The 18,459-nt window shown below is 36.4% G+C and overlaps 2 protein-coding genes across 2 annotated transcripts; both read left to right on the top strand.

Moving 5' to 3' along the window:
- Positions 1-44: 44 nt before the first annotated feature.
- angptl5 (angiopoietin-like 5) lies at positions 45-3,626 on the top strand. Its single transcript, XM_056263017.1, has 8 exons — positions 45-437; positions 795-966; positions 1,099-1,202; positions 1,279-1,372; positions 1,455-1,559; positions 1,686-1,805; positions 1,880-2,065; positions 2,845-3,626. The coding sequence occupies exons 1-8, from the start codon at positions 390-392 to the stop codon at positions 3,162-3,164; spliced, it is 1,149 nt and encodes a 382-aa protein (XP_056118992.1). The 5' UTR covers positions 45-389; the 3' UTR covers positions 3,165-3,626.
- A 4,524-nt stretch (positions 3,627-8,150) lies between these two features.
- trpc6a (transient receptor potential cation channel, subfamily C, member 6a) lies at positions 8,151-16,244 on the top strand. Its single transcript, XM_056263016.1, has 12 exons — positions 8,151-8,742; positions 9,177-9,924; positions 12,412-12,591; positions 12,683-12,847; positions 13,160-13,376; positions 13,510-13,737; positions 13,839-14,103; positions 14,355-14,550; positions 14,880-15,080; positions 15,203-15,259; positions 15,373-15,448; positions 15,825-16,244. The coding sequence occupies exons 1-12, from the start codon at positions 8,600-8,602 to the stop codon at positions 15,971-15,973; spliced, it is 2,625 nt and encodes an 874-aa protein (XP_056118991.1). The 5' UTR covers positions 8,151-8,599; the 3' UTR covers positions 15,974-16,244.
- Positions 16,245-18,459: the final 2,215 nt, after the last annotated feature.

Here is an 18,459-nt window from a genome sequence, read left to right as displayed (position 1 = left end):
TCATGTCCAGGATCTCACAGTGTTTCTGGAAGGAATGCATTTGCGTATGCTGCTCTGGGTCCTGCTGATTCCCTCAGCAGAAACAAGTTTCACATTTCACCATCTGGTTTTCATAGTCAATGCAGGATGTTGTCAAAGTGCAATAAAGTAACAGTGCTTTACAAATGAAAAAGAATTGGTCCGGAGTCCGGACACTTTTTGTTGAGGTGAGACCAGCGTTTCATCTTTTTTTGTGAGGTTTTCTTTTTTTCTTTTTTCTTTTTTGTGTGTGACTGAAGTAAAGAGGCACTCCAGCCCATGCATAGGACAACACTGGAGACAACAGTTCTGTCTCATTGGAAGGTGCGCATCTTCACATTTTCACATGTGGGACTGCCACAAAGACCAAAATGATCTGGATTACTTTATTTCTGAATCTTCTTGCATCATCAGCTGTGGTGAGTGTTGGAAACCTTTCCTTTCTGTCAGCTGTAATTAATGTAGAATGTTATCCTTAAAGCTTAAAGTTTTTATTTACCTTGTCATTAAATGGGATATTTGCTAGAATGTGAAGTATTTCAGTCTTATTATACCGGTAATAAAATATGTTAAAACATCATATGGTACTTACATAACTGCAAGGTAGATAATTCAATTTCATGTAATAATAATAATAATTTGTAATATTTGAACTAATATTGTACTAATTATTAGTTCTGCAAATTAATATTTTCTATGATCTAGAAATTCTAGAGATTCTATGATCATCTTGTGAATATGTAATAATGTGTGGTATGTTTTGTTTGTCTTAACAGAATACCAGCGGTACTCATCGCAATGAACCTGTTATATTAACCGAGGAGTCTGAGTACGTCTCTCTTCAAGGTCAAAAAGAATATTATCACAGAGACGCGGGCAAAGACAAGTGCACTATGCCATGTGAAATGACTGCAAAACTAATGCGCGATGAAAAACATTCCTTGTGCAGTAGGTTTCATTTTTTCTGCATACAGTGTGATATATTTCCCACACTGAGCCCTTTGGTATCTCACTTTCTTTTCACTGTTTTGCTTCACAACTCATTGCGGCACAGAGTTTTATGCAGTTTGTGTATCTTAGGTAACCTCCAGCATACCATGGTGTCATATACAAGAAACACTAGGAAGCTGATCAGAGATCTCATTGATGAACAGCAGAAGGCTTTGGAATTTCTCTCAAGCCAGGTATTCTAAAATTTCCAAACCGCAAAATCCTCTTCTGCATTCTCAAACATATTGGTCTGATTTCTTTTTTTTTAAGATAATAGAGCTTATGGCCAAAGTTAACACGCTCAGTTCAGATGTGCAGAGAAGCAACAGTGACATATTTTCCGTGAAGCCCATGGAGTCCCACGGTATGATTAACATGCTGTCAAACTTTCTGCAAAATATTTCTCATTTACACATCCTCATAGGGAATTCCTTTTCATTCCACAGGGAAAGACTGTAGTGATATCAAAGAGACACTAGGTGTTGTGTCTCCAAAAATCCCTAGTGGAATTTATATAATTCAGCCAGAAAACACAGATGTTTCATTTGAGGAAAGTACCTCCTTTTAGTTTTGTTTAAATTTTTCCAACCACAGTTATTTTAATCCGAAAGCAAATCAAACATGGTTTTATGTTTACACGTGATGAATTAAGTGTCTTTAACTGGCCATTTAGCAGGTGTTCTGTGAGATGGATTACATGGAAGGTGGATGGACAGTAATACAGAGACGGACCGATGGTCTCACTGACTTTAAAAGAATGTGGTCACAGTACTTGGATGGATTTGGACACTTACCAGGTACAGTAAGTCAGTTCATTTGTAAATCAATAAATGAATTAACAGGCATTGACTTTATATATATGTCTCTGAAGGTGAACACTGGTTGGGTTTGAGGAAGATCTTCAATATTGTGAGTCAGAGGAACACACGTTTCCAGCTGCACGTGTCCCTGGTCTCGCAAGATGATTCCACGGCCTATGCTTCATACGACAATTTCTGGCTCGAAGATGAAACTAAATTCTTTGCAATACACCTTGGCAGATATGCTGGTTGTGCAGGTCAGCCAATTGCAAATATTATTAGGGCAATTGGCTGAGCCTGAGTTAAGCTTTTTTTCAACTGTTACACTTGTGGTGTTCCTGGTAAAAAAAAAAAAAAAAAGCTTATAACTCTCTCGTTATGCTATGCCATACATTGGATTCAATCTCTTTATCAACTTGTTTTCTTTCAATAAGACAGGGTTTTGTATTCCTTTTTGGAACAGAATGATCGAAGGGAATATTGGGAGTGTATGTCTAAAAGTGGAGTTAAAGTTAATACAATGAAGGAGATTGGTTTAATCAACAGAAACTCAAAATATTATATTATCTGAGCCACATGAATTATCTAAGTTGATTTGACAAAAGAAAAAGTTATTACAAATCATGAAAATATTTTTTTTACAGTGTGTGTTCCTGTTTTCTGTGTTTGTTTCCTGTCTATCAGTAGTTGACTAGACTTAAAAATAAAGGTTCTTTATTGGCATCGAAGGTTTCATAAAGAACATTTAACATCCATGGAACTTTTCCATTCCACAGAAGGTTCTTTACTATAAAACTGCAGCTCAAATCAATGAGGCCAATAATCAATCAGTTCCAAAAAGAAATACAAAATTATTTAACAAAATTAATTAAATAAAACAAAAATATTTAATCATTGATAATACATCATAATTAGAGATTTACAAGCAATTTGAAAAGTCCCCATTTTTGACCGGGAACAGCAAATTAAGTAAAGTATTTTCAACACAGCTCAAGGATTAAATATGTATAATGTGTTTCTCTCTCTCTCTCTGAAGGTGATGCTTTTCGAGGGTATGACCAAGAGCAGAATCAAGAAACTGCCCCTTTCAGTACCTCTGACGTTGACAACGACGGTTGTTCTCCATTCTGCACGTTTGCTGATAAAGCTGTTGAGAGCTGCAGTGAGAACCAGAACAACACTGGATGGTGGTTTAACCAGTGTGGCAAGGCTAATTTGAATGGCTCACCACTGGACCAAGACCTGTCCACCCAGTCACATATCCACTGGGACACCTGGACCAAAAATGGCACGCTTGTCAAAATTAAATCAGTGACTATGAAGATCAGGAGAGTTGAGATCCCGAATTCAAAATAAATCTATGAGGATTTTGAAGATGATGGATTACAATGGAACAAAATATAATTAGGTCACTAAGAACTTGCACTTCTGCCCTGTGAACTTTTCTAAAAAAAGAAAAGAAAAAGAACATTTGATTAGGAATAAACCTTTTGGGATTGTGATTTAGTCCACCATGCCTTTTAATCCTGGGTCACAGCCCAAAATATTCATAATCTTTTCATTGTTATGAATAAATTGAATTGTGTTATTACTAAAATGTTTTATTTACACGGAACACTGCTAGATTAAACCAAATAATTCAGTCTGAAAGAAACTGTCAAACTATCAGCACTTGAAAGTCCCTTTTTTTAAATGACTGCTGCTTTGCATTAGACCGTAGATTTTATTCAAAACACTCAAAGCCTGTCTAAAGGGTATGATTTGTGTCCATGTTACAGGTTTAATGATTTTTATTAAATGGGAATCAAAACAACTGCACTGATTTGTATGATATATTATAATAATCATTTATATTATATAACGTTTCATTCAAAATCAAATGATACAAAATTCAGAAGAAAAGAAAAACGTAAAAAACCCCCTCCCTCAGTTTATTTCCATTAAAAAAATGTAATTCAACTGTAATTCAAGTTTCATTTTTACTTTACAGGTCTGTTAAGCTAGCTGACTGTTGGAGTCTGAAAGGGTCAGCTAATGAATAATAAGCCCAGATGAAATGCTCAAAAAAGCATGACATGACTGTGTGATGCTGACTGAGTCGATCAGGCGAATTAAGACAAATACTAGTCCTGTTTTAAAGTCTACTTTCATCTTCAAGCACGCAGAGGAGGGTGATCTTTCATGAGGGATGCAGTGAGAGCAAAAGAAACATGAATACTTGTAGCTACGCAACACCCAACTGACGAGGCAGGATGTAGTGGGGAATGTGAAATCGAAAGATATAAGTTTTGAAAAAAAAGGAAGAGTTCAATTCAAAATTATTGTAGCATTTCGAAGAAGCACGGGTCTCAGAAAACTTAATCCCTACGGAATAAGGTAAAAAAGAAAAAAGAAGGAAGGACATAGGACCTAAACACGTAGTAACAAAAGTGCAATTCTATTTGGTTTGCTCAATATTATTAAACATCTCTAAAGCACAGGGGTGGACAATAACAAAATTACTGCAGTACTATAGGTGCATTTTTCATGTAGGCTTTAATTTATTACAATATTTTTACATTCCAAAGCATAATATTTTACATTTTAATTCAAAACAAAGGCAGCCAGCCTATAGGTATTATAGATGAATAAAATGTGAATGTAAAGCAATGTGACAATTACGGTTACATTGTAGCCTACTAATCCCACATGGTTCTTATTCTGAAAATAGAAATACATATAAATAAAAAATATTATTATTATGAACATGAACAGGAGTCCACAAACACTAAACACTCCCTTGATGTGCCATGATACATTATCTTTGTCTTCCTCTGGAGTTATATAGCTCTTAAGACATGGTGGAGCACATGGACCCAAGTCATCTTCTGCCCACATATTTGCACCTCAACCACAAATAATCGTATGCATAAGTTATTAGTTGAAGCAGAAGATGTAAGTAAATAAAAATTAAAGATAATATGATAAACTGTGAATTATAAAATGTGAGAAATGCTTATATATATATACACTGCCGGTCAAAGGTTTTCGATCGGTAAGAATATTAATGTTTTTAGAAGAAGTCTTTTCTGCTCACCAAGGCTGCATTTATTTGATTAAAAAAAAAAATATATATATATATATATATATAATATAATATTGTGAAATATAATTAAAATGTAAAATAGCTGTTTTCTATTTAAATATATTTTAAAATGTCATTTATTTCTGTGATGCAAATTCAGCATCATTACTCTAGTCTTCACTGTCACATGATCCTTCAGAAATCATGATGATTTGATGCTCAAGAAACATTTATGATTATTATCAATATATGTTGGGTAAAACATTTTTTTCAGGATTCTTTAATGAATAGAAAGTTAAAAAGAACAGCATTTATCTAAAATAGAAAGCTTTTGCAACATTGTACTTATACCTTTCAAAAGTTTTGGGTGAGTAAGATTTTTTTTTTGGGGGGGGGACTTAAATAAATTAATAGGAACCTAAGGAGCAGCAAATCAGCATATTAGAATGATTTCTGAAGGATCATGTGACACTGAAGACTGGAGTAATGATGCTGAAAATTCTGCTTTGCCATGCAACACAAGAATAAATTACATTTTAAAAATACATTCAAATAGAAAAGTTATTTTACATTTTAATAACATTTCACAATATTACTTTTTTTTTTCTTTTTTTTTTTAAGATTCTAAGTTGTAGGCAGTTGCGAGATTCACGTTGTTGGAGAACAGTAGAAACGAGTTTCCTACAATACATAGGTGAATTCAGGTTGATTGGGGAACTTAAATTATAGCTCTCATGAAAAACACTCAATAGACAGAGCCCAAAAGAACAGGTAATGTGTTCCTAAAGGTATCGACTGTCATGAGCTCTACTTTTAGAAGACCAGGCACTTTGAAAAAAAAAAGGCAAATAGCTCCGTCGCAAGTGACGTGGGTGGCCTGTTGTTTGTCCTGAATCAGTGGCAGGACAGAGATAATTAACACACTTAAAATAAGCTGCGTAGTGTGTGGGCCGATATTAGCATCACTGTCCTTAGGTAAATATGTCAGTCGTTATGTGTGTATTTTAAACCATCTGTACTATGTCAATTTAGAGCAAAGAATCCTGCCAAATGTTGTCCTGCCAAAGACTAAACAAAAAGTCCAGCTCTGCTGAAGCATTTCATGAGCAGGACCTTGCCCTGGCCTATGTGGGAGTCACTGAGAGAGTGGATGGAACCAGATAACAATATGATATGAGCACAGGAATTTGGTATTTTTTGGCATTGCACAAAAAGGATTATTATTTTAAAGGAGACATGTCCTATATTTTAAAGGAGTATTGTCCTCGCTTAGACATAAAACGCTCCAATGTTAAGAATGCAAAGCTTCCTCCTTCCTCTACACACAATCACACAACTCATTAATGGAAAATGAGAAGCAAAAATGGCTGATTAATCATCATTGTTATTATCAGGTACTCAGATAAATGGAGGAATCAATAGCGGCAAACGTAAAAAGTTTATGATTCTCAGTATGGTGGTTCCCGTGCGCTCCACACACAGACAGAGGAGACCACCGAGAGGAAATTAGCACAGGACGACTACAGAAAGATGGGCCCCGAGTCCAGCAAGTGAGACAGTGCTGCTACAGAATCCTCGTCTTAGGTTCCTGAGCACAAATAACAAGCAGGTAAGTAACTGAAGTAACACACGAAAGAGAGCACAGAACGTAAGACAAACACACGGCAAAGATAGTGATCAACTGACAACAAGAGGTAGACACAGCTGGAAATATAAAGGGTAAGGGAAACAAGCAACAGGTGGAGGAGATCAGCTTGTGATTGTGCACACAGTGCTACCAGGCAGCACCGATTGCTCAATTCACATCTGTAGAAAATAACAGAACCATGACAACTGAGACCCTGACCCGTGACAGTTATGATGTCACAACCATTGAGAGGCATCATGCACTGATTCTTTTTTTTCTGCTTTTTTTTTTGGACAGGGCACCCAACACAGTTTTGCCTCACATGAATTGGTGATTTGCCTTTTATTTTTACTTGATTTTTAGTAGCCATTACTCCAGTCTTCAGTGAAATTGCATTTCAAATCCACTTGATTAAGTTATGAATATGCATGACTAACATATGACCACATCATTTAGCATTTACGTATAGAATTATAGAAGTTACAGTAGCAAAAACAGCCTGCACAACTTTTAGAATCAGAGGGTGAAATGGTTATGTGAAAAATACATTTTGCTTTGGTGCAAGACTTTTGTTCCATGTGTTGAAAACTGACTTTAGTGGTGATATGAAATATTAAATTAAATAGTGAAAATCTATAATATAGCCTCTTTCAGATGATTTACAGAGTTTAACTTTTAGACTTTAAAAAGATTTTAATAATAATAATTTTAATAATAATGACAAAGAAAAATGTTATCCAACCATTTATTAGAGAAAATAATGTTTCATTACCACTTAACAATAAGGTTTCATTTGTTAACACTAGTTATTAGTTAACATAAATGAATGAACAATACTTCTACAGCATTTCTTAATCTTAGTTAATTTTAACAGCAACAATTACTAATAGATTTTTAAGATCAAAAGTTATATCTGTTGACATAATAGTTAATGCACTGTGAACTAACATGATTTTTTTTTTTACTAATATTAGCAAAGATTAGTAAATGCTGTAAAAATAATTTGTTCATTTTTAGTTCATGTTAGTAAATGCAACCATGTTAAAAAATGAAGCCTTTTTGTAAAGTACTAATGTTTCATTTCTGGCAAAGAAACTATCTAGCCTTGGGCCGAGGGCAGTTAGTTAGCATGTCCTTGAAAATAATAAAAAATAGTCTAAAAACAGTCACTCTGATAGTCATTAGTGTCAGGGCCTATCAACATGAGAATAGAAACAAGACAGTGGCTTCCCATGACCCACTGTGTGGGTTACCTTTTGACCCATCGGTTTGGCTCACGTACTCAGTTAGATTTTTGTGGCCAGTATACTGACCACTGCAGCACGTACACATTTAGTCATGTGGGTATACTGTACTGTACACACAACAGATGTGAGGCTGTGGGAGAAAGAATGCCAGAGAGATGCAAAATAAAGAGAATCAAAAGTGTGATGTCGCCGCTGAATGTTCATGACGATTGGTCAGTCTGGAATTCCATTGAAGGCATTTCCCACAGTTCACAGAGAGCTGGACATTCGTAAGGAACACACAGGATGTTGAGGTTTATTGGGAATGCTGAAATAGACCCAAAGGGATTCTACACTGAGTTTTGATTTTGGAAGCTGGAAGCAGATTTTAATCATGGTTCCTAATACAAACAGAGAGGAATATACAGTGACAGATTTATTTTGAAAGGTGAGGGATTTGCACATGGCATTTCTGCGATTTCTTATGATTCTTCATACTGAAAATGTTACTAATCAAGAAAATGAATGGATTCTGTTATCTGTCTATTGTTGAAATTAGGACTAAATGCTTTCAATTTCATTCAGTTTAACCAAATAAACCGAGCAAGGAAGAAAACAATTCATTTTAAGTTTTTGTAAACCAGCATGAAGATTGTTACATTCCTCATTAGTAGCCAATGAAAAAGAACAGTTAGAATTCCTCTGTGCTCTGCACAATCTCAAGACTTAAACGGGAACATAACAAAGGCTGTGTAGAGGATGGTGACTTGCCAGTGTGTAGCGCACACTCAATCACTCACAGCTGGATGTTTGGATAACAGGATTGTGCTTTGGTGTATTCACATTTAAGACGTGAACTGCCTCAGTTGAAAGTATGAATCAAAGGAGACCTGTTCTGGAAGATAAAAATCAATCAAAGTATCACACAATTGAAAAGAGGAACAGAAGTAAAGACAATCTACTGATGAACGAAGATTTAGGCGAGGACTCTTACGGCAGTTATGGACACTACCATGGGTGAGTTGGTCAAGATTCTGTGTATACGTACTGTATGTTTAGTTGGCATTGCCTTCTGAGATAATATGTAGTTCAATGTCCTGACCGGAAAATGTCACTCAGTTCAATGTAATATTTGTGCATTGGTTTGCTCGTTTAAAATGTCAGTTCATTAAATAGACTTATTTGGATCTAGCAGTGTCAGTTCAAAAGTTTAGCATACAAGTCATTGGCATGCATGAATGAATAAGTAACATGTTTAGCACTGCTATGGCTAATAAACAATGTCTGCAAATATTTGAATGAAGAAATTAATTATACTAATACTGTAAACAATAGCTAACATAATTTTACATAGACCTAATTTGTGTTTTTCAGTGGCATACTGAATAGTAGGTCTACATTAATAAATAAATTCTAATATATACACGTTTTTGGTATGCTTTTCATCGTAGAGAGAACCTGGCCCGACAGGCGCTACCTAAGAGCCGAAGGCAGGCGGTGCGAGGGGCAGCTTATATGTTCAATGCCCATCCTAACAGTCTAACGCCAGTGGAGGAACGTTTTCTTGATGCTGCCGAGTATGGAAACATACCTGTCGTTCGCAGGATGCTGGAGGAGATCCCTGAGCTGGATGTTAACTGTGTGGACTACATGGGCCAGAATGCATTGCAGTTGGCAGTGGCAAACGAACACTTAGAAGTAACAGAGCTCCTGTTGAATAAAGACAACCTGTCGCGTATTGGGGACGCACTTTTGTTGGCCATCAGCAAAGGTTACACCAGGATTGTCGAGGCCATTTTGAGCCACAAAGCTTTCGCCGACTACAAGAGACTTACAGCGAGCCCCAGTCAGGCTCCGATGCACGATGACTTTTTTGCGTATGACGAAGATGGCACGCGCTTTTCTCATGACGTCACTCCAATCATTCTAGCATCTCACTGTCACGAATATGAGATCGTACACATTCTTCTGGGAAAGGGTGCTCGCATTGAGCAGCCACATGATTACTTTTGTGCCTGCGACACCTGCAATTACCATCAAAAGTACGATTCTTTTTGCCACTCCCGCTCGCGTATCAATGCCTACAGGGGATTGGCCAGTCCAGCGTACCTCTCTCTGTCCAATGAGGATCCTGTGCTGGCGGCTCTGGAGCTCAGCAATGAGCTCGCCTCCTTGGCCAATATTGAAAAGGAATTTAAGGTATGCAATAAAATCCTAGTCACAACCAAAAGAGATAGTTCTCTCTAAAAAAAATCCTGTGATTATATTTAAGCAAACCTGAAGAATGTACTGGCAATTGTTTTCCATGTAAATAAAGTGAAAGTGAGCAAAATAGCAGAGGTGGAGAGTAACAAAGTAGCCTACATTTACTTGAGTACTGTACATAAGTACACTTTTTAAAGTATCTTTACTTGAGTATTATTTTTTCTGGAGAGTTTTTACTTCAACTTCACTACATTTGAAAGACATACTTTTTACTCCACTACATTTCTGTCAAGGTCCTTGAGTAGAAAGGGGTAATGTCAGTCAGGGGATGGTTTTGGTTGCAGGGGTTGCATTTTGATTGGGAAGGAAAGTCGGGTTGACGTCAGAACCCGGTGTCAGATTGACGTCAACATCCAATGGTTGGATTTTGGTTGGAAATGAAAGTCGGGTTGATCTCAGAACCCGACATCAGATTGACATCATAACCCGACGTCGGATTGGCATCAGAACCCGACGTCGGATTGGCGTCAACATCCTAGTACTTTTGATAGATGTTGGATTTTGGTTGGAAATGAAAGTCGGGTTGATCTCAGAACCCGACATCAGATTGACATCATAACCCGACGTCGGATTGGCGTCAGAACCCGACGTCGGATTGGCGTCAACATCCTAGTACTTTTGACAGATGTTGGATTTTGGTTGGAAAGTCAGGTTGACGTCAGAACCCGACTGATGTTGGTTTCTGAAGTCAAACCGATTTTCATTTTTAACCACAATAAAACGTCTATCCAACGTTGGAGATTAACATCAATCTGATTTTCATTTTCAACGGTCTTCTAAATGCGAATTTTGTCATTGTTTTGGAGCACACTAGCTTATATATAACAGTAAGGCTATATTCATACTAAAAGCAAAAAAAACTTTAAAAAGGGCACTATTTGAGGGAACAGCCATTTGGGTGTCTGAAACCATTGTGGACGTTATTGAGTGCACTTATTCAATCTCACATTCAATCCCAATGTAACTGTGTTCTAGAAATAAATTTGATATTGATATGAGGATAGGCAGGCATAGATTCAGAGGCATACGGTACTGTAAGTATTACATACAACCATGCAACAATAATAAAACAATGCATTGACATTTACTAAGTACTTATTAAGTACTTTTAAAAATGAGTACTTATGTACTTTTACTTAAGTAAAAATCGGTCTTTACAACTTTTACTTGTAACAGAGTAATATTTGACCAGTAGTATCTGTACTTTCACTCAAGTAAAGAAGTTGTGTACTTTGTTTACCTCTGCACAAAAGTCTTCTGAAGTCATACAAAAAATTTGTGTGATGTGATGAGCTCTTTGTAAAATTGAAGAGTGCTAATTGTATTAAATGTGCACTTGTAGCCTACTTCAAACCTTAAAAGTATTTTTTTTAAACTGTACTTGCAGATAATTGAATGTTAATGAAAGAAAAGGCACTCAAAAGTAAGAGAGTAGCTACACTTTCATTAAGCACACTTGAAAAAAGTGCACTTTGTAATAATATATACAATTTAAAGTTTTAAAGTACTTTTTAAATAATTCTGTTTTGTTAATATTTTGTCGTGCTTTAAAGAAGTACACTTATTTTGATGTGTTGACTAACATACTAAAGCCCATGTTAAGTACTTGATTATAACTTAACTGTAGTTTTATTTGGTATTAGTCGATATTTACGTCTATTTTAAATATACTGAATTGCAATTTCATCACAAATGTTCAATAAAATATATTTAAATACATGACATACAAGTTTTAATAGAAATGACATTAAAGCATATTTTACATAAAGATGTAATCAAGTCTTACTTAAGTGGGTCAAAAAAGCAGCTATTATTTCAGATAATTGCATTTAATATAAATGTAAACTATAATACATTTTCATTTAATTGCAATTTACTTGCAGTTAAGTGTCTGAAAACGATTCACACATTTAAAGTATTATTTCTGTAATAAGAACTCTGTTTAAAAGTATCGTAAAGTGTACTTCTTTACATTTCACAAGGGCAGGCTGAAATTTAAGTCATTTACTGAAAATCTAAATTGTGGCAGCAGGTTTGACAACGGTGTGCCAGTGACCAATCAACATTGACAATTGTGTGTCACATGACCAATCGCCATGATGCATATTAGAATATCTAAAAGTACACATGAGAAATGACAACTACAGTGAAGGAAAAGATAACCAATTAAATTTGTTCATCCCATAAATCAAACATATAGAATCATAAGGCTTGGAATATAGAACGCAAGTTGAATGGACTCATGATTGTTTTATACTGGTTTGTTGTCATTTTGGAGCTCAACGGCCATTACATTCTTCAATGTTTCTCTTTTTTGTGTTCCATAGATGAATGAATTCTCACAGAATTTTCATTTTGGGTGAACTATTCCTTCAAAAATGTAGAACGATTGCATTTTTTTGTAATAACTATCTTTCTTAGAATGAATATAGGAAACTTTCTATGCAATGCAAAGACTTTGTTGTGGGGCTTCTGGACCTGTGCCGGAGCACAGAGGAAGTGGAGGCCATTCTGAACGGCGAAGAGGATGAGACTTTAGAACTGCCCAGCCGACCAAGTCTCATTCGCTTAAAACTCGCAATAAAGTACGAACTGAAAAAGGTAAATACATAAAAAAACAGAAATCTCATAATCTGCCTTCTAATTCTGTCGTAAAACACTGATTTTTAATAAATTTGTCAATTTGTAACAGTTTGTGGCCCATCCTAACTGTCAACAACAGCTCTTATCGATATGGTACGAAAACCTTCCTGGACTCAGGCAGCAGACCACAGCCATTAAGTTTCTAGTGGTTTTAGGTGTTGCAATTGGACTCCCCTTTCTAGCTATGGTGTATTGGGTGGCACCATGCAGCAAGGTAAGTGTAAGTTCACACAAAAGTATGCTGGTTGAAAACCAGATGTATTGCTTTGCAAACATAGAGCATGTCTGAAGAATAAGCAGAGGGTTTAATCATTCACTGAAATCTTTACTCAGAAAGACTGTTCCCATGGTTGTAAATTATAGCAGTGCTTAAAATATCCACCGTATCCTATGAGTCATAACAATGTTGATAAGCATATCAGGCTGATAAGCAGTAATGTACAAATATACAAAAGAAGAATGCATCCAGCACTTGAAGTATTGTGTTTATCACACCACAATCAGTAAAAAATGCTGTTACCAACAGATGGGAAAGATCATGCGTGGCCCTTTCCTTAAGTTTGTGGCACACGCGGCCTCCTTCACTATTTTCCTTGGCCTTTTGGTCATGAACGCTGCCGACCGCTTTGATGGGACCAAGCTGCTTCCAAATATGACCATTCATGACTATCCGACGCAGCTGTTTCGTATGAAAACAACTCCCTTTACGTGGATGGAAACGCTCATCATTTCCTGGGTCATAGGTTTGTTTCTGACTGATTTTTATCTTGTCAAAGGTTACTCTACTACAATCTGTATTTAGAGAACCAAATGTACAGTTCATTTCCATGTCCTAGGACAAACATTCATTTCTATGTTTTAATGTCCTTCTCTCAGGGATGATTTGGGCTGAGTGTAAGGAGATCTGGTCTCAAGGTCCAAGAGAATATCTGCTTGAGCCTTGGAATATGCTTGACTTCGGAATGTTGGCCATTTTTGTGGCATCCTTCATCTCAAGGATAATGGCTTTCTGGCATGCATGTGAAGCACAACGCTATGTTGATGAGCACTACACCGATTTAACCAATGTAACTTTGCCTCTCGAGGTGGGATACTACCAGTTGGGTGAGTGACTGTCCTCTCAAGTCAGGCAAGATTTTGTTTCCCACAAAATTACAATGTAATACAACAAGCGATCTGCACAAATTATATATTTTTTATCCCAGCTCGGATCGACTGGCTCCCGTCTGATCCTCAGTTAGTTTCAGAGGGCTTGTATGCCATCGCAGTGGTCCTGAGCTTTTCTCGAATTGCGTACATCCTGCCAGCGAATGAGAGCTTTGGACCACTGCAGATATCTTTGGGACGAACTGTGAAGGACATCTTCAAGTTCATGGTTATCTTCATCCTAGTCTTTCTGGCTTTCATGATTGGAATGTTCAACCTCTACTCGTATTATCGGGGTGCTAAACAGAATGAAGCTTTCACAACGTGAGTAAAAATATATATTTGAAAGTATATTCAGATAAAAATCAGTTATTTTAAATTGTAATCATATTTTTGATCAAATAAATGCAGCCTTCTTTCAAACACCTTACAAAATCTTACCGACCCCAAACGTTTGAACGGTATAGTGTCACATATCAAACATGTCGTAGTTGGCGAAATTAACGCATCTCTTATGAAAACAGGAAATGTTCCTTAGTTTAAACTTCCATCAATACATGTCTTTATCTTTGTAGTGTAGAAGAAAGCTTCAAAACACTGTTTTGGGCAATATTTGGCCTTTCTGAGGTCAGATCAGTAATCGTGAACAATGGACACAAGTTCATCGAGAACATTGGCTATGTTCTCTATGGAGTTTACAATGTCACAGTGGTCATCGTCCTACTCAACATGCTCATTGCCATGATCAACAGTTCCTTTCAGGAGATTGAGGTAATTTATGTCTTCTCAGTTTAACTTCTTCATATTGCTTTCTAAGAGCTGCTGACATTATAAATCTTTGTGCAGCGGCCCAAATGGGATCTGCAAATCTCTGTTTAAGACTTTGTGCTGATGAAGCACTCCAGTGAAGAGGTTTTTGCATATTATGGAAAAAAACAATGTTATCTCTATTCTCTTCAGGATGGGATAATTAGTTTGACTGCTTAGTTTTAATTGAAATAAACCATTTTATTCATGCATCTCTTCCCTCTGCATATCTGTGTTGATTTATTTGTCGCTTTAAGCATTCAAAACATTAGTGTTATCCTGGCATCTTACAGGATGATGCAGATGTGGAGTGGAAGTTTGCTCGGGCCAAGCTCTGGTTCACCTACTTTGAGGAGGGCAGGACTCTCCCAGTACCTTTTAACTTGGTTCCCAGTCCCAAGTCTGTTCTGGGTCTGGTGATGGGGTCTAAGAGTCTCATGAGGGAGATTTTTGACAGACACAAAGCCATTATGAAGGGGTCTGAGCTCAGTGAGGTGAGGCAAATCCCCTCTGATTCTGCATTAGAGTAAACAAAGTAGTTGTCAATTTGTATCAGTCATTTACAATCACAATAAACTAATCCATTTATGTTGCTCTTGTGATTTGTTGGATTAAGTTGGGACAGAGCAAAACTTGCAGGGAGAAGAATCTTCCTGGCTCCAGTCGATATCAGGCATGTTTACTTTTTTTTCATACACTGAATATTTGTAATAAATCTGAATATGGATCAGATTTGCTCTTTGCATTTGAATTTGTGATTGAACTTACTGCATTTGATCTGTACAGAAAATTATGAAGCGTCTCGTTAAGCGATACATCATCAAAGCTCAAAATGATAAAGAATGTGATGAAGTCAATGAGGGTGAGTGTGTGTATTTAACCCTTCATTATAGTAATAATATATATTTTTTTGTAACACATGGTCACTATTAACTCAATGGTCACTTAATTAATGAAATGTGTGAAGTCTGCACACTGAAAATTACTGCTCCAAAGGAATTTATTAAAAGGCAACGTTTCTTACTTAATTAATGGTCAGAGCAAAAAAGTATCTATTTAAAAAAAAAGAAGAAGAAAAAAGGAAAAGACTACTTTTCTGTCCCACTGAAAAAAATAACAGCAAAGGGGTTCGGAACAACAGAGTGTGAGGGAATAGGGATTTTTTAAAAATATTTGGGTAAAATAAGTTTTATGATTCATATTTTTCATAATTCAGACTGAAGACTGCTTTGTTACAGGTGAACTGAAGGAGATTAAGCAGGACATTTCAAGCCTTCGCTATGAGCTGCTGGAGGAAAAGTCTAACAACATGGAGGAGCTGGCGAAGCTAGTGAGGACAATTGAAACAAATCTCTCTCAGGACTGCCTGATACTAAAGTCTAACTGAGGAAGTCAGACAACAGTGTTTTTTTATTTTACAGAAGCATATTTTCGACTATTTATTAAGCAATACAATTTGCACAAGGACTACATGTGGTTTCACATGCTTCTCTACCTTGGCCTGCTGGTTTAACAGAGAACAGCTATTGATCTTTCCGTGACTGTGAAGAAGTGATATTCTGTGTTTTTGTTTTGGTGATACATTACTGAACAAAAGTTATTTGTATGATACATATGCACAATTTACTGTTATGATAGACCTAATATATATACACACACACACACACACACACACACACACACTTACGTGGACTAAGAAAGTACTGGGTAACTACATGGGTAGGTTCTGGGTTGGTACCTAGTTATTATAATTATTATAATAAGTACATAGTATGTACATGGGGAACAGGACTGTAAAATAAAGTGTTACCTAATATTATGTTGCTGGAAATGACCTCTAATGACAAATGTGATCACATTATCACTATCAGATATATCAACATAATTTCCCCTCAATTACATAGGCCTGGTTTCACAGACAGGGCTTAAATTAAGCCAGGATTATAGGCCTTAGTTCGATTAGGAAATTTAAGAAGCTTTTATAAACGTGCCTTAGAAGAAAAAAAACATTACTGGTGTGTATCTTGACTCTTGAGACAAAACAATGGCACTGACATATTTTAAGAAATGTCAGTGCAAGTTGCTTTCAGTTAAAGGTGAAATAAGTAACTTTTTTACCTTAACCGAACAGCTTTGGAGTCATTGTAATGTTTATATTACTGATTTCGTTTTGAATGGTGGTTGTCTCGCACCCCCCAGGTGCTTGTGAGCCACCACCCTTGCAACTTTGGGCCGGCGAGCCGCCGGCCTCAGTGTTAGGAAGTATCGTGTGATATCAGGTCTCGCGAGGTAACGAATTGCTTTACGGCAAAAAACAGATCTGATAAAATTCTGATAAAATGAGCATCAGACAGAAATAACCCGGCGCCGTATACATGTGGTGTTGGGCGCGCGCAGCTCTTAAAGGGGCCATACCTTATTTCCACTCGTTACAGCGTCTATCCTACGGAACAGGTACCGGTGTACAGGGGGAGGGGATCCGGCCATGAGTGCGAGTCATCTCTGCGTGAGTGCTATTCACGACAGTACAAGCGACTCTAGGGGTCGCTGTTTGACAAAAACGGAATTCCTACTTAGTGTTGCTTTAAACCAGCTCAAACTTGCATTTTAGTCCAAGAGTAGGCTTAAGACTTGTGAAACCGGAGGATAAAGTTCTGTTCAAACACAAAATGTTTAATGATTTATGTTTTGTATTGAGATAAACTATAATGGGTCAGCCCACTTTTTCAATGTCATATTCCTTTTCTCCACAGGGACTCTTAATGTAACTCTTTAAATATTATACTTTATTTCTCCTTTTTGTGTAACAAGAACATTTCTGTTCAGAAGGTCACAGTTAAGTCTCAACTGAGCATGAGAGGAACTCACTACCACATTAGTCAATTGCTGTCCTTGCTGTTTACATGTTGTAACGTCAATTGCAATCCAGTAATTGCATTTCCGTTCTGGAAATCACTTTGCTGGTCTCCCTTGGACTTTCGAATATATGGACATTGTTGTTAAAGGTCCTTAAGATGATGATGATGTCAGAGATAAGCACCTCATATCCATCCAAAGTACAGGAAAATTCCCACGTTTACAAGCAAATGATATCACAGGGGAAGTTTACTTAATAGTCAGATATTATTTGTAATAATGTGTCATACTGATGTACTGTTCAGAGTTCAGTACAAAAGCAAAGTGAAGTAATGTTTTCACATTTCTAAATGTGGAATTTTTTGTCACTTTTCATGTCCTCTCAACAGTGTATATAGAATGCAAAGCAGTCTTAAACTGAGAATGCCTGAACTGAGGTGGCAAAGACAGATAGATAGATAGATAGATAGATAGATAGATAGATAGATAGATAGATAGATAGATAGATAGATGAACAGGTTGAAACACAACAAAAGGAACCCGACTCAGTAAATAAACAATGACATTTTATTAGTAAAAAATGCTTTATAAGAAAATCATCACACATTAAATTACTTTGTAAATGATGTTAATAATCAGTATTATAATCTGTATAACAATTCCTTTTTCCATTTCAACATATGGAAATGGTAAACCAGTGTACAATAAAATACAGCAGAGCCATTACTTGGAAAAACTGCATTTTTTGTGAGCACAAACTATAACAAATTATAACTTTAACAATCTACAACGTTTAACACTGTCAGAAGTATTTTGTCTTTTTTTATTATTGTACTTTATTAAACAAACTCCACTATATTATACTTAACAGTATAAGCTAAAATTTTGAAAGAACTTTTGTTTTGTTACACTGTTTTGCCAACCGCCACAAAATTGACAGTATATTAGTACAATAAAATAAGTATATAAGAAACATGGGGGGGGGGGGGGGGGTTCTTAAAAAAAAAGACTATTCAG

Source organism: Rhinichthys klamathensis, unplaced genomic scaffold, assembly GCF_029890125.1.
Source record: "Rhinichthys klamathensis goyatoka isolate OS25496 unplaced genomic scaffold, OSU_Roscu_1.1 h1tg000197l_1, whole genome shotgun sequence".
In the NCBI taxonomy this organism is placed as follows: domain Eukaryota; kingdom Metazoa; phylum Chordata; class Actinopteri; order Cypriniformes; family Leuciscidae; genus Rhinichthys; species Rhinichthys klamathensis.
Note: the sequence above shows the minus strand (reverse complement) of the source record. Positions and strands in the feature narration are given on the sequence as shown.

Excerpts from the sequence above, each read along its gene's own strand:
- angptl5 (XM_056263017.1), top strand. The coding sequence starts at position 390 with ATGATCTGGATTACTTTATTTCTGAATCTTCTTGCATCATCAGCTGTG. Across the intron at positions 967-1,098 it reads TGAAAAACATTCCTTGTGCA|GTAACCTCCAGCATACCATG; the intron begins GTAGGTTTCATT and ends TGTGTATCTTAG. Across the intron at positions 1,373-1,454 it reads GAAGCCCATGGAGTCCCACG|GGAAAGACTGTAGTGATATC; the intron begins GTATGATTAACA and ends TTCATTCCACAG.
- trpc6a (XM_056263016.1), top strand. The coding sequence starts at position 8,600 with ATGAATCAAAGGAGACCTGTTCTGGAAGATAAAAATCAATCAAAGTAT. Across the intron at positions 8,743-9,176 it reads AGTTATGGACACTACCATGG|AGAGAACCTGGCCCGACAGG; the intron begins GTGAGTTGGTCA and ends TTTTCATCGTAG. Across the intron at positions 12,592-12,682 it reads TAAAGTACGAACTGAAAAAG|TTTGTGGCCCATCCTAACTG; the intron begins GTAAATACATAA and ends AATTTGTAACAG.